We start from the raw sequence: 15667 nt of genomic DNA on the forward strand, positions 1-15667 counted from the left end.
AAGTGTATGCAGAGATCAGTTTTACGCTGTAACCAAAAGTAACAAAAAGAAACATCTCTATACAGTAGATATACAAATACAGCTGGAAGCTGTGGCAGCACAGTTGATCTTGTGGTTAGCACTGTTACCTCACAGCCCTGAGGCCATGAGTTCAATTCCCGATCAATGCATTGTGTATGTGTAGTTTGTATTTTCTCCTCATGATTGCATGTGTCTCCCTCCAGGTGCTCCAGTTTCCTCCAACACTTTAAAAACATACTGGTAGGTCTCAGTGTGTGAGTGGCCATGTGGTAGAGAATATAGATTGCAAGCTCTGCTGGGGAAGGAATGGGTGTGAATAACTGAAATATTCTCTATAAAGCTCAGCTGAGTATCTGTGAGCTGTATAAATAACGGTTTAATAAATAACTAACAGGAAAATAAAGGTTTTTGTATGAATGTATTACAATTTGCAGAAAGAAAAAAAAGAGCTAAAAATTATATAAAAAATACAAAATAATATTAATTTTCCAGAAATCAAGTCATATATTTTTAGATGTTGTTTGAAATTTTTCCAAGGGCACATGATCACAGAGTTCACACAAGATTACAACTTGCATTGTTTTATAATAGAGCAACATATATACCAGTTACAGGCTTACTCTGATTAGATAGGAGGCAAAATAGCGGCATGCACAGGGTTAGTATAATACTGTGAAAATCAAAACTGCTCTATACATTCATCTTCAATGGGAGGTAAATTATCACATTCAGAAAGAACTCTCCAGTAATTCTGCTGCCTACGTCTAGATTCATTTTTTTACGTAATTCTGTTTATTATCTTGGAGTTTTACTCTATGAGGAAGCTTCAGTTAGAAGCGAAACGCGTCAGAGAAAGTGCCCTATTTGTGACCCGGTGGACATCGGCTGTTTGTCCGCATTGATGTGCAGTGTTGTCCGAGACTGACGAGCAGGAGACGGGAGGACGTATATGCGGCGCCTTGAAGACGGGAGCTGAATCAACTTGTAGCGCCTGCAGTGCGCAGAGCTCCGGGAGCCGGACTGACATCTCTCTCTCCAAATCAGTTAAGGTGTGTGTACGAGAGCCAGTTTCAGTGGGAGACAGAGGACGCCATTCGTGGTAATTGAAACGGGAGCTATATTCTACAGGTGCTTGCGATGCACTAAAGTCCCGGGTGTTATATCAATTCCTCCATGACTTTTGAACAAGTTATCCCATAAGTAAAGAACCATCTGTTTATGTGAGCAATTGGATAAGTTTATTCATCGAGATATATATAAACAAAGGCTTCATATATATCACACCATATGATATCTAATCATGAATTATTCATGAGCACATCTAATGGGACTGTCCTATTTGAGAATTAAAAACAAGGACATTATCAATTTTTAGCCCACTGTGGTCACTATTAGTTATATGATCCACCACTTATGCTCAATTAGTACTCTTATTATTATTATTTAATTAATGTTATAGTTTTATTCATATGCGCATATTAATTATTTCATTTGTTGATTAACTATTTCTGTGTTCACATTTGATTGATTTTATAGATAATAAAATTATCTTATAATTATAATTATTTTATTGAGTTTATTCTTGTCCTGTTGCCTCTAGTTAAGTCTAAATAGCGCAAGGGGTTTTATAGTTTGTTTTAGTTCACACCCGATTTTAATCGGGTGGATTGTGTTGGCCATATCCACAGGCCATTTTACCTTTGTTGTTGCTGGATAGATTTCATGAGGTATAAGAGATAATAATATTGGATTATATCCTAGATACTTGTGCGGAGTGGGTGTGACTGTGGATACGGGCTCCCATCTGCAATTATATATATATATTCAATAGCGCCAGAAATTATTAGTGGTTTTTAAGAGATTGTCTTAAACGGCTTAAATTATACTCTTGCTCCATATTAGGAGAAGAGAGGCCATTCTCTAGTTCCTCAATCCATTCGCCCATTGCCTTTGCTACCCAGGCCGAAGCCATAGCAGGTCTTACCACTGCTCCTACAAGAGAAAATACATTTTTCAAGAAGCTATCTACCCTTCTGTCTGTGACATCATTTAATGAGGTGGATGACAGTGGTAAAGCAGATTGATGCACAAGTCGCAGTACATGTGCATCTACTTTTAGAGGAACTTCTCTTTTTGAACAATCCACAGCTGGAAATGGATAATAAGAATCCCATCTCTTCGGAATCTTATACTTTTTACTGGGCGTCGCCCAAGACTCATCCATCATTTCCGTCAGCTCATCTGACGCTGGGAATTCAGTTTTAACTGACTTTGTTCGTTTAAACACAGGTGCTTTAGATTTTAACACGGTCTTGGCTGGCTCTTCCAAAGAGAGAACAGCCTTCACAGCGTCAATAAATTCAGCTACATCCTCTGAACTAAAACTCTGCGACTGATCATCATACAGAGTATTTGAATATACTGTATCATCATCAGTTGTATCATCTTGTGCAGTCTGCCACATAGACGCATCTGTCTTAGTCTTACCTGTCCCTTGGTTACTTGTAGAGGCTACTGGAACCAAGCCGTAGGAAGGGAGCTGCATAAATGGGTTAATAGTGTAACCTAACCCTTGGGGTGGTGCTACCGGAGTTGAAGACAAAGTCTTTGCGAACATATTCCATGGTGGCTCTGTTGGTTGTTGAACCAAATCCTGTTTTTTACTTTGCTGAAAAGCAAAACAGTTCGCACACAACCTCTCATAAGTGACCAACTGGTCCATACCAATTAACCCTGTCTTACAAGATAAGCATGTTAGGGATGTAGGAGTGCTTGACAAATTCTCCTCGTCACTTTTGCCGCTCACAGACATGGTAATAATCTGTTAATGACTACACAATTTGTGACTGAAAATCACCTATATATGAATATATAGAAGTGAGATCAATCTGACCACAACCGAGCACCTGATTTGAAGGTCAGAACAGGACTGACAACATAGAAAAGTCAGCACACATACTAGCAGTCAGTCACATGTTAAGGCATTAAACATTGTCATATGAGAATACAACCCCCATAACAACTTACAAGTAAGTAGGAAAATTGTACGTTTGTTTTTAACTGTTTTTTTTTTCTCTATAACATGTAGAAACCACAGTAATATACAGATCTCATATGCAATATGTACTAAAATTAACAATTCTTACTAACAAGTAGAGTGAATTTTTAGTACTGTATACCCTTCCTCCGTAGAGCGGGATACAGGGAAACTCGCCACACTTCCATATCCAAGCAAATACGCTTGCAAGACGCTGAGTGGATTCCGACGCTACTGGTGTACACTGCCGTTCGGATAACTGATGCAAGACACGGACGCTCACTGACGGACACAGACGCTCAGTGACTTACACGTGTATGCAGACGCTAAGGCCTGCGACTCGGTCTAGGCGGATCTCTAGTGTACACAACCGCAGCGTCTAAGCTGCGACCGAGTACCCTTGTGGTAGCGTCTGAGACGGAAGTGAGGTCATTCAGTTCATGGACGGGAGACGCACGGAAACTGGTCATGAACTTGGAGGGACTGCCAGGAGAGCGTCTGATTCCCCCTGTTGACTTAAACTTTAAGGATCGCGGCCTCAACCTAGTCCTGGCGCCTATGATCCCTAGAGCGTAGCGCTGTCACACTCGAGGTGTTCTGTGCATCAACACACTGTTTGTAGTCTCCAGCAATACAGTGTAGCTGTGTCCGGACCCCCTTAGTAAGAGGAAATCAATAGACTTACCTTCCCCCCATGCTCCGGCCACAGCCTGGTTACGTCTGCTGGATCTGCTAGAACATCCGACACAGACGCCCGTCGAGACAGCACTGTACCGCGAAGGTAAGCGTTGTTGCGACCCGGTGGGGAGTTGTTGGAGCGACTCTTTCCCGTATGCGTTTTAAGACGCTGTTAGGAAAAGTCGCTCAAAAAAACATAGTAAGACTATAAAAATAACATAATAAAAGTTTCAGGCTGCTTTATTCACAGCAGCCCTGTGACCATGGTCCGGCTCCTGTTGCACCAAACAAAAAACTGATTTGACTGAGTCAGTGGGCGGGACTATATGGTGAAGCCCCGATGCATCCTGGGAGGCCAGCCGTGTTGGTGCCATTTCCGCTGTCGCTCCGGCATATCCCAGTGTTATCCTGTGGATAATCCTGTGGACTCATCCAGAGAAATTGCCGATATCTCTTGCTGGGTAATACCAGCACTTCAAGCTCAAGTTCTATAGCCTCAAATCTAGTGTCCAGCCCTGCACCGCATATCATGTTATAATTGGTGTATGAACACAGCCCTGGAGTCTGGAAAATTCCTTTCAGCAATAAACACACACACACACACACACACACACACACACACACACACACACACACACACACACACACACACAAACTAATCATGAAGAAACTCAACCACTACGGAAAGGTATATCATATTTCAAGCATCTGACATGCAACCAAAACAACATGATGTCTCCATTTTTGATTAAGGAAGATTCAACAAAATTCTTTTGTGCTACCCTAATATTTTTTATGTAACTGTATTGTACATGCTAGGGTGTGGAGGACCATATCTAATGCTGGGCATACACTGTCAGACCGACAAACATTTTATCGGACATGCTGACACCATCAGATACACTGGCCATACACTGTGAGCAGCGGTATCACTGCGGTCGGTGACACCCAGTGCGCTGCATAAACAGTCAGCCCAGCATTGCCGGAGATACTGGAAAGACTGCAGGCTCCAGCTCAGTGACAGGAGTCGGGTGCTGCACGATAATGTCACACTTCAGCACCCAGCTCCCTGTCACCGAGGAGTGGCCGACATTTTGGTGTCACTCCCAGGAATGGTAACACCCAGGTACAGTCCGCACCCCCCTAGTGACGGCAGTGACTGCGAGATATTTCAGTGTATGGCCACAATCTTGTGCATCAAGATTAACCCAAGACACATTACACTACACAGAATAAGAACGTATATTGAAAACTACATCTGCCAAAAAAAGGGGGGGTGTTCAACAAAAACTAGGGTCGCTGTCAAGGAAAACACTTTGCAGGCACCCAATTTAAGTTTCCAGAGGCATAGGTGGGAACGTAACCTTCTAAAGAGTGGATAAGTGGAGAATCTGCCATAACTTTAACCAGTATCTAGCTATTTATCCAGCAATAATCTAGTACATTCTATGAAATGATTGCTACAAGCGGATTATCTGCTGAGGGTAACTTCTCTACTTGTCCACTTCTACACTATTTAGGTTTAATACATCTCCCCCTTAAGGGGGGTACACACGGAGAGATCCGTGCTTAAATTCTAAGCAATCTGACTAGATTGCTTAGAACTTAAGCACGGATCTCTCACTATGTATGCCCCCCAGCGACAGGTGCTAGATTGGCCTGCATGCAGGCACAATCTAGCACATCGCTCATTTCACCCACTGGGTGAAATGAGCGGGCCCCCGTCAGCCCCCTCTCTCAGCACACATCGCGCTGTGCTGAGCGGGGGAAGAGATGTGTGCTGAGCGGGCTGTGATAGATCGCTCAGCACACATCTCTGCCAGTGTGTACTGGCCTTTAGACCCAAAGATCGTTCTACATACTGTAGCTAAAAGAACAAAGGAGAAATCAGAATTGCATTAACTTCCAAATTTTAAATGGTTAATGTAATCACTTCCAGAATCAAACCACTAGCAGGACAAATGTAAGTCCTTGCATTCTCTCACATGTAACATCAGAGCTGGGGTTTATAACTGGATTATGTTGTTTGTATTTTATGAACCTATTTTAAAAACAATCCACGCCGCATGCCTCCATCCTATGGGACTCCCTCACGGCAGCATCTGCCTCCGTATCTTTGTTCATCTTTCATTTTGTTCCCTCCTAGAGCATTACTGATTGGTTCATAGAGAAACCAGTCTGGAAAATAAGCATCTTTATTTAAAGACACTGTCACGTCATGAGAGTCATGTTTGTATTTACTAATAAGGGATTAATGCTAGATCAGTGGTTCCCAATCTTGGTCTTCAAGGAACCCTAAAAGTGCAGAGTTTAAACATAATTCATTGTTTAGCAGCACAGATGATTAAATCAAATTGCCTGAGCTACTAATGAAGTCACCTGTTGCCAAGCATGGCTATACTTAAATGCTGGACCCTTAAGGTGCTTTGAGGAACGAGTTTGGAAACCTCTGTGCTAGATTATCATGAGTACAATAGGTTTGACATCTGGTTGGTGGATCACACCATTACAAGAAAGAAGAAGAATACGAACCTCTATAAACGCAGCCACCTCCTGGAGTACGAGGTTCCACTCCAGCTGATCCTCTGTGTTGAAGCGATGTGTGTAGTCTTCAATTTCGTCTGACAGCTCCTAAATACAATACCGGGAAATAGCACCTATGAAATATCATGTGTGGGCTGCTTTAAGTTTAAAGCAATGATATGTAGATCGCCTACGTAGTGTCAAGGGAAGAAAAGCATCTCAATTCTCTGCAACATTAACATTTATCTAAGCCTATGTCTATACACTCATATACAGTGGTGGTGTTTTGCAGATATCACTGCTGTAGAAGACAGCACAATGTGTGCATTAGGCAAACACAAAGCATAACATTTGTACCCATGTATTCGGGAGAGCATTCACTTTGGGTAGCTTTGCTTTAACAGGTGTTACTAAATGCATAGTACACAATTAAAATAGAGTAGGGGTAGTTAAAGAATATATACACAGAAATACAGTCTACACAGACATGCAGTGTAGAGGTGGAAGGAACTGTATGCGTTGCTCTAACCTGCAATGTCAGGAGGCAGCACAGAGTATATCAGAATGACAGCACATGAATCACTGAGGCTCAGCACACAGAGACCATCAATTACCTTGACTAGGTCTTTAACAACATCCATTTTATTGAGTAAGAGGCAGACGACGATGAAGCGGGCATAGTACCGCAATTTCTTCACAACCAACTCCGGCCTAAGAGACAATAATTGCACTTATGTAAAGAAGTTTGATGCCAGTGTGTCAAAGCAGTAAGAAACAAACCATCAGGACGACGAGTCACTTCGCATACATTAACCGCTGTCCTGCATGTCCTGGACTGCACGCATGGTTACCTCTACGGGAAAGAGCCAATACTCTATTATAAGAACCGTGGCAATTACTACGTTTAGGCTTCATAGCGGAACACCACTAAAGAGTTAATATAGAACACATATAGAACTGCAGGAATATTTAACATTTTGACACACACACACGTATATATATAGAATAATACCTTTATCCTGCGCCAAATCAGAGAAATAAAACTAAGCTGCTTCCCTTAAAGAGTCACCTGTTTGTGAGACTAAAATTCAGTCTGGTTCAAAATGCAGTATCTGAAAGAAGGCGCTTTAATACATTCATTTTGGATTGTAGTCCTATAGATTGGCATTATACAGATCAACAGAACGGTTGCAGTTAGATTGCCAGCTGTGGTACTACAATCCAAAATGAAAATAAAGCGCCACCTTTCAGACATTTTGAAATATCAATAGCAAATATTATATACTGTATGCATATATATATATATATATATATATATATATAAATCATTATCTTGTGCCCAAGAAGAAGCAGCACTATAGAAGAGATCTCTGTTGACAAATCTCAAAAACACATAGAATAAAACACAATTCCCAAATGCGCTATAGTGGTTGAAAACTTTTTAATTCATTCTTCCAATCAAATAAACTGTGACCTGGAGAATACTGTTTCCTGGGGTCCTGAAACAGATAACCCCTGACCAGAGAATCACCCAAACAGAAAGCACAAAGGCCAATTAGTACTAATTATTGGTTTATTGACATAGATTATACATATATATTAAAAAGTTGTTACAGATAATATATGTATATCAGTGAGAAATATCCAGAATATGATGATGACTTATGGTCCATACACATTATGCAATATTGTTCACAATCTGAACGATATTGTTCAGTCCTAAATGATATTACATAAGGGCCCTCATTCCGAGTTGTTCGCTCGCAAGGCGATTTTAGCAGTATTGCACACGCTAAGCCGCCGCCTACTGGGAGTGAATCTTAGCTTCTTAAATTTGCGAACGAAAGATTCGCAATATTGCGATTACACATCTCGTAGCAGTTTCAGAGTAGCTTCAGACTTACTCGGCATCTGCGATCAGTTCAGTGCTTATCGTTCCTGGTTTGACGTCACAAACACACCCAGCGTTCGCCCAGACACTCCTCCGTTTCTCCAGCCACTCCCGCGTTTTTTCCGGAAACGGTAGCGTTTTTTCCCACACGCCCATAAAACGGCCTGTTTCCGCCCAGTAACACCCATTTCCTGTCAATCACACTACGATCGCCTGAGCGAAGAAAAAGCCGTGAGTAAAAATCCAAACTTCATAGCAAATTTACTTGGCGCAGTCGCAGTGCGGACATTGCGCATGCGCACTAAGCGGAAAAACGCTGCGATGCGAAGAAATTTTCAGAGCGAACGACTCGGAATGACCTCCAATGTGTATGCATGATCCGACGTACGATGCAAGCTACCGCGGGTCGCATGCGACCTCGTACATCGGACTGCAAGCAGTCTTGATGAAGCGATATTGTGTGCTTTGGAACTCCAGTGATGACTTTGTTTCTAGACATCGTTTGTAGTGTGTACACACGATCCGATCTGATAAGATATCTTATACAATATCATACGATATTGCATCGTATAGGGATCGCATAATGTGTACATAGCATTAGACCCTACCTCATCTTATCAAGGTGTGAGCTCAAAAGGGAGTGTCTTCACAAACTGGGTTAATGACTCATGACTGACAGACCCAACTAAATGACTTCATCAGGGGTATTCGATAACAAAGGTGGGACCAAATATGAAATTGGAATAGTACAGATGGGTCCACGGTTATCTTGACTAGTTTTATGCGCCTAGGCACAACATGACTTATTAGCATAAACCCTTCATCTATTGTTCTCAGCTGCAATACAATACAGAGAACAATACAGCAGGGGATTAAGTCATTGCAGCAGGGGATTAAGTCCGACTGGCCAGTCTCAGTTAATCCTATTAAAGATCAAGATAAACGTGTACCCATCTGTATATACCAAAGGTCATATAATAAACTGGGAATAAAAAATAGGATTTTGGTACTTACCGATAAATCCTTTTCTCCTAGTCCGTAGAGGATGCTGGGGACTCCAAAAGGACCATGGGGTATAGACGGGATCCACAGGAGCTTGGGCACACTGAAAAGACTTAATCTGGGTGTGAACTGGCTCCTCCCTCTATGCCCCTCCTCCAGACCTCAGTTATAGAAACTGTGCCCAGGAGAGACGGACATTTCGAAGAAAGATTTTTGTTTAAACTAAGGGCTACCAACATACCAGCCCACATCACAAACATACCGTACAACCAGAGTAACATTAAACCAGATAACAGTATGAATTAACAACAGCAACAAGCTGAAACAAGAAATACACAACCCGTGTATAAACTAATTTAACTAGCAAGAAAACACTGCAAGTAACAGTCCGCACTGGGATGGTGGCCCAGCATCCTCTACGGACTAGGAGAAAAGGATTTATCGGTAAATACCAAAATCCTATTTTCTCTTACGTCCTAGAGGATGCTGGGGACTCCAAAAGGACCATGGGGTTTATACCAAAGCTCCAGAACGGGCAGGAGAGTGCGGACGACTCTGCAGCACCGACTGAGCAAACGCAAGGTCCTCATCAGCCAGGGTATCAAACTTATAGAACTTAGCAAAAGTGTTTGAACCCGACCAAGTAGCTGCTCGGCAAAGCTGTAACGCCGAGACGCCTCGGGCAGCCGCCCAAGATGAGCCCACTTTTCTGGTAGAATGGGCTTTTACTGACTTCGCAACCGGTAGTCCGGCCGAAGAATGAGCCTGCTGAATCGTAATACAAATCCAGCGTGCAATAGTCTGTTTTGAAGCAGGATGACCAATTTTGTTGGAAGCATACAAGACAAAAAGTGCCTCAGTTTTTCTGGCAACAGCTGTCCTAGTGACGTAGATCTTTAACGCTCTTACAACATTCAGAGATTTTGGAATCGCCACAGCCTCCGTAGCCACCGGGACCGCAATAGGTTGGTTAATGTGAAATGAAGAAACCACCTTCGGCAGAAATTGTTGACGAGTCCTCAATTCCGCCCTATCCGAATGAAAAATCAAGTACGGGCTCTTATGAGATAAGGCCGCCAACTCTGACACCCGCCTGGCAGACGCCAGCGCCAACAGCATAACTACCTTCCAAGTGAGAAATTTCAATTCAACCTTACGCAAAGGTTCAAACCAGGAAGACATGAGAAACCGTAAGACCACATCAAGCTCCCATGGAGCTACAGGAGGCACAAACGGAGGATTGATATGCATTACTACTTTCACAAAAGTCTGAACCTCTGGGAGGTCCACTAATTCTTTTTGAAAGAAAATAGACAAAGCCGAAATCTGCACTTTGATGGAACCTAATTTCAGGCCTGCGTCTACTCCCGCCTGTAAAAAGTGGAGAAAGCGCCCAAGTGAAAATCTTCCGCAGGAGCCATTTTAGACTCACAACAGGAAATAAACGTTATGGTAAGAGCTTATCGTTGATAACGTGATTTCTCTTATGTCCACAGGTATCCACAGGATAACATTGGGATATTGTCGAGCGACAGCGAAAATGGCACCAACACGGTCACGAGCTTTCTGGCCTCCCAGGATGCATTGGGGCCTCCACTATATAGTCCCGCCCACTGACTCAGTCAGATCAGTTCTTTCCACAGCGATTTTAGGCAGGAACATTAGGTAGAGACCTGTACAGGCGATAAGAACACACATGCACACCCTTCCATACAAGAAGGAAGAGGTTTTTAGTGTTTGTCTAGATCCTCAAATCAGATGCGTCAGGGTGGGTTCCCTGTGGATACCTGTGGACATAAGAGAAATCACGTTATCAACGGTAAGTTCTTACCATAACGTTTATTTCTCTGGCTGGGTCCACAGGACTATCCACAGGATAACATTGAGATTCCCAAAGCCATTTTAGTGGTGGGGACGCTCCTGATTGCACAGGAGGACCTTTCGCCCGAAGTCTGCGTCATGAGAGGCAAAAGTATCCAAGGCATAATGTCTGATGAATGTGTTTATGGAAGACCATGTGGCTGCCCTACATATCTGTTCTGCTGATGCACCCTGTTGTGCTGCCCAAGAAGGACCTACCTTACGTGTAGAGTGTGCAGAGACATTAGCCGGAATAGGGAGATCTGCATGAGAATAAGCTTCTGATATTACCATTCGGAGCCATCTCGCCAGCGTCTGTTTACTAGCAGGCCAACCTCTCCTATGGAATCCGTAGAGGATGAAGAGGGAATCGGTTTTCCTGATGGCACTAGTACGATCTATGTAGATTTTTAAAGCCCGGACCACGTCCAGTGACGCTTCTCCCACAGATAGTCCCGATACCTGAAAAGCTGGGACTACAATCTCTTCATTCAGGTGAAACTTTGACACCACCTTTGGAAGATAACTAGATCTCGTTCTGAGAACTGCTCTGTCTGGAAAAAAACTTAGGAAAGGAGACTTACATGATAATGCTCCTAAATCTGACACTCTTCTGGCTGACGCCATTGCCAGTAAAAAAAGAACTTTAACCGTTAACCACTTAAGATCCGCTCTCTCAAGTGGTTCAAACAAAGGACCCTGGAGAAATTTAAGAACTAAATTCAAATCCCAGGGAGCTGCAGGAGGAACAAATGGAGGTTGAATATGTACTACTCCTTGGAAAAATGTACGTACATCCTGTAGGTCAGCAATCTTTTGCTGAAACCATACAGTCAACGCTGAGACTTGCACCCTCAAGGAAGCAACCTTCAACCCTTTATCCAATCCTGCCTGCAGGAAATCCAAAATTCTAGTTACTTTAAAAGATCTCGGATTGTAATTTTTTCCAGAACACCAATGAATATAGGCTTGCCATATTCTATGATATACACGGGCCGAAGAAGGCTTTCTTGCTGTAAGCATGGTTTGGATTACCTGCTTTGAAAATCCTTTAGCCTCTAAGATAGAGGTTTCAACAGCCACGCCGTCAAAGACAGGCGATCCAGATGACTGTGACAACAAGGACCCTGCATTAACAGATCTGGACGTTGAGGGAGCAGTATCGGTGCTTCCACGGACATTCTCAACAGATCTGTGTACCAATGCCTTCTTGGCCAAGCTGGAGCTATTAGAATGATTGCTCCTTTTGCCTGTTTTATCTTTCTCACTACTCTGGGTAACAGAGATATTGGAGGGAACAGATATGCCAGCCGAAACCTCCATTCTACTGACAGTGCGTCTACCAGGATCGCTCCTGGGTCCCTTGTTCTTGATCCGTACCTCGGAACTTTGTTGTTTAGACGAGACGCCATAAGGTCTATCTCCGGTAGACCCCATCTGTTCACCAGTGTCTGAAACACTTCTGGGTGTAGTGCCCATTCGGTTTCCTGAATGGTGTGCCGACTGAGAAAATCCGCTTCCCAATTTAGTACACCCGGGACAAATACTGCTGACAATGCTGGGAGATGGAGTTCCGCCCATTTTAGAATGGGAGTTACTTCCTCCATCAGACTCTTGCTGTGAGTTCCTCCTTGATGATTGAGGTATGCTACTGCCGTCGCATTGTCTGAGCGGATCTGGACTGGTCTTCCTTGTAGATTGTCCTTTGCCTGAACTAGGGCCAAGTAAATGGCTCTTATTTCTAACAGATTTATTGGCAGGCGACTTTCCCTTGCGGTCCATTTTCCCTGGAACCATAGGCTTCCGAGTACCGCCCCCCAGCCTTGTAGGCTGGCATCTGTCGTCAGGACTTGCCACTCTTTTATCCAAAAGGGTCTCCCCTTGTTTAAATGGTCTGTCTGTAGCCACCATGCTAGAGACCTTTTTACATTTACTGGAATCTTTATCATCTGCTTCTTTATTGTTTGATGATTTCCGTTCCATTTGGTCAAAATGAGATGCTGCAACGGTCTGGAGTGGAATTGCGCATATTCCACCATGTCGAACGTTGATACCATCAGACCCAACAGTCGCATTGCTGCATGGACTGACATTGTCTGGGCTTGCAACGCTTCCTGAGCCATGACCTGCACCTTGACTATTTTCTTCTCTGGTAAGAGAACTCTCTGTAGGTCTGAATCCAATATGGCTCCCAAATGAACCATCCGCTGTGACGGATTCAGGGACGACTTCTCCCAATTTATGAGCCACCCGTGTCTCTGTAAACAAACTATCGTCTGTTGGAGATGGCTCAACAGTAAATCTTGCGACTGTGCTAAGATTAATAGGTCGTCTAGGTATGGGAATATTCTTATCCCTTGTTTGCGCAGACAAGCTGCCATAACCACCATGATCTTGGTAAACACCCTGGGTGCTGTAGCTAGCCCGAAGGGCAGAGCTTGGAACTGGAAGTGTTCCTTGAGGATGGCAAACCTGAGGTAACACTGATGTGATAGTGCTATAGGCACATGTAGGTAAGCATCCCGTACATCCAGAGATACCATATAGTCTCCCGGTTCCATAGCCAACATTATGAAGCGTAACGTCTCCATGTAGAACTTCGGGATCCATATGTAATTGTTAAACATCTTCAGATTTAGAATTGGTCGATATGACCCATTTGGTTTATGGATTAGAAACAGATTGGAGTAATACCCCTGTCCCTCTTGTGATGGAGGTACTGGGACAATCACACCTGACTGCAGTAATTTTTGGACTGCTTCTTGCAGGGCATTGGCCTTCGACTCTATACGAGACGGGCTGGTGCAAAAAAATCTTTGAGGAGGCTGCCTCCTGAATGGGAACCCATACCCCTGAGATACTACCTTCTGCACCCAGGCATCTGTTGTTGACTGTTGCCATGTGTGTACAAATTGCAGGAGTCGGCCCCCAACCCTGGAATCCTCCAGGCGGAGGCCCGTCTCTTCAGGCTGAGGGTTTCTGTTCAGGTTTGGAAGCTGGCTTTTTGCTAGCCCACTGCTTCCTACCCCTGGATTTAAACTGGGGTTGTTTAGGCTCCTCTTTACCTTTCGCTTTGCTTTGCCAGCGAAATGAGCGAAATTTTAAACCCTTGGACTTAGGGTTATAGGTAGCTGGAAATCTGACCTTCTTCGATTCAGCCTCTGATTCTAGGATATCCGATAAAGGTTTTCCAAATAATATATTACCCACGAAAGGCAATGCTTCCAATTCCTTCTTGGACTCCGCATCTGCCTTCCAGGTCCGTAGCCAGACTGCTCTGCGAGCGACTACTGCCAGGGCTGAAGCTTTAGAAGCAACAGTGCCTACATCAATGGCTGCTTCTTCTAAATACTGGGCAGATTGTCTTAAACGGCAAAGACGATCCTCTTGCTCCCTAGTAGGAGAGGGGATGTCATTCTCTAGTTCCTCTATCCATTCGCCCATTGCCTTTGCTACCCAGGCCGAAGCCATAGCAGGTCTTACCACTGCACCCACAAGAGAAAAAATATTTTTCAATAGGCTCTCTACCCTCCTGTCTGTGACATCATTCAAAGAGGTAGATGACAGTGGCAAAGCAGATTTATGCACGAGTCACAGAACATGTGCATCTACTTTTGGAGGAACTTCTCTCTTCGAACAATCTCCAGCAGGCAATGGATAATAAGAATCCCATCTCCTAGGAATCTTATACTTTTTACCGGGCGCTGCCCAAGACTCATCCATCATTTCCGTCAACTCCTCTGACGCTGGAAATTCAGCTTTCACTGACTTTGTTCGTTTGAATACAGGTGCTTTTGCTTTTAACGCTGTCTTGGCTGGTTCTCCAGAGAAAGCACAGCCTTTACTGCATTAATGAGTTCAGCTACATCATCTGAACTAAAGCTCTGCGACTGATCATCATACGGAGTTGAATCTATTGTTTCCGCATCATCATCCGATGTATCCTCTTGTGTAGTCTGCCATACAGACGTATCTGTCTTAGTCTTACCTGCCCCTTGGTTGCTTGTAGAGGCTACTGGAACTAAACCATAGGAAGGGAGCTGCATGTATGGGTTCATAGTGTAACCTAACCCTTGAGGTGGTGTTACTGGAGCTAACCTGTCCGCTATTGAAGACAGAGTCTTTGTGAACATATTCCATGGTGGCTCTACTGGAGGTTGAACTAACTCCTGTTTTTTACTTCGCTGAAAAGCGAAACAGTTTGCACACAAACCCTCATAAGTGACCAATTGATTCATATCAATTACCCCTGACTTACAAGATAAGCATGTTAGGGATATAAGAAGTGCTTGACAAATTCTCCTCATCACTTTTGCCGCTCACAATTGACTACACAATTTTGTGACTGAAAAACACCCCATAATCATTATATAGAGGTGAAAACAATCTGACCACAGTGCACCTGATTTGAGGGTCAGAACAGGACTGACATTACACAGAAAAGTCAGCACGCATACTAGCAGTCAGTCACATGTTAAAGCATTAGACATTGTCATATGAGAATACAACCTCCATAATAACTTATACATAAGTAGGAAAATTGTACTTCTGTTTAACTGGTTCTTTTTCCAACATAACATGCAGAAAAACACAGTAATATACAGGTCTCATATGCAATAGGTACTAAAAATTAACAATGCACACTAAGAAGTAGA

At 43.4% G+C, this 15667-nt stretch overlaps 1 protein-coding gene across 2 annotated transcripts in view; it reads right to left on the bottom strand.

The window, feature by feature from the left end:
* SCAI (suppressor of cancer cell invasion) overlaps nucleotides 1-15667 on the bottom strand; it is a 455550-nt gene that overhangs the window by 155843 nt on the left and 284040 nt on the right. For both annotated transcript variants that reach the window (XM_063936887.1, XM_063936888.1), the window contains exons 6-7: nucleotides 6874-6970; nucleotides 6269-6367 (exon numbers count right to left, since the gene is read on the bottom strand). In XM_063936887.1, coding sequence (XP_063792957.1) covers nucleotides 6269-6367; nucleotides 6874-6970 — 196 coding nt within the window. The remainder of the gene's footprint in view (nucleotides 1-6268; nucleotides 6368-6873; nucleotides 6971-15667) is intronic.

The sequence above is a fragment of the Pseudophryne corroboree genome, chromosome 8 (genome assembly GCF_028390025.1).
Source record: "Pseudophryne corroboree isolate aPseCor3 chromosome 8, aPseCor3.hap2, whole genome shotgun sequence".
Lineage (NCBI taxonomy): Eukaryota > Metazoa > Chordata > Amphibia > Anura > Myobatrachidae > Pseudophryne > Pseudophryne corroboree.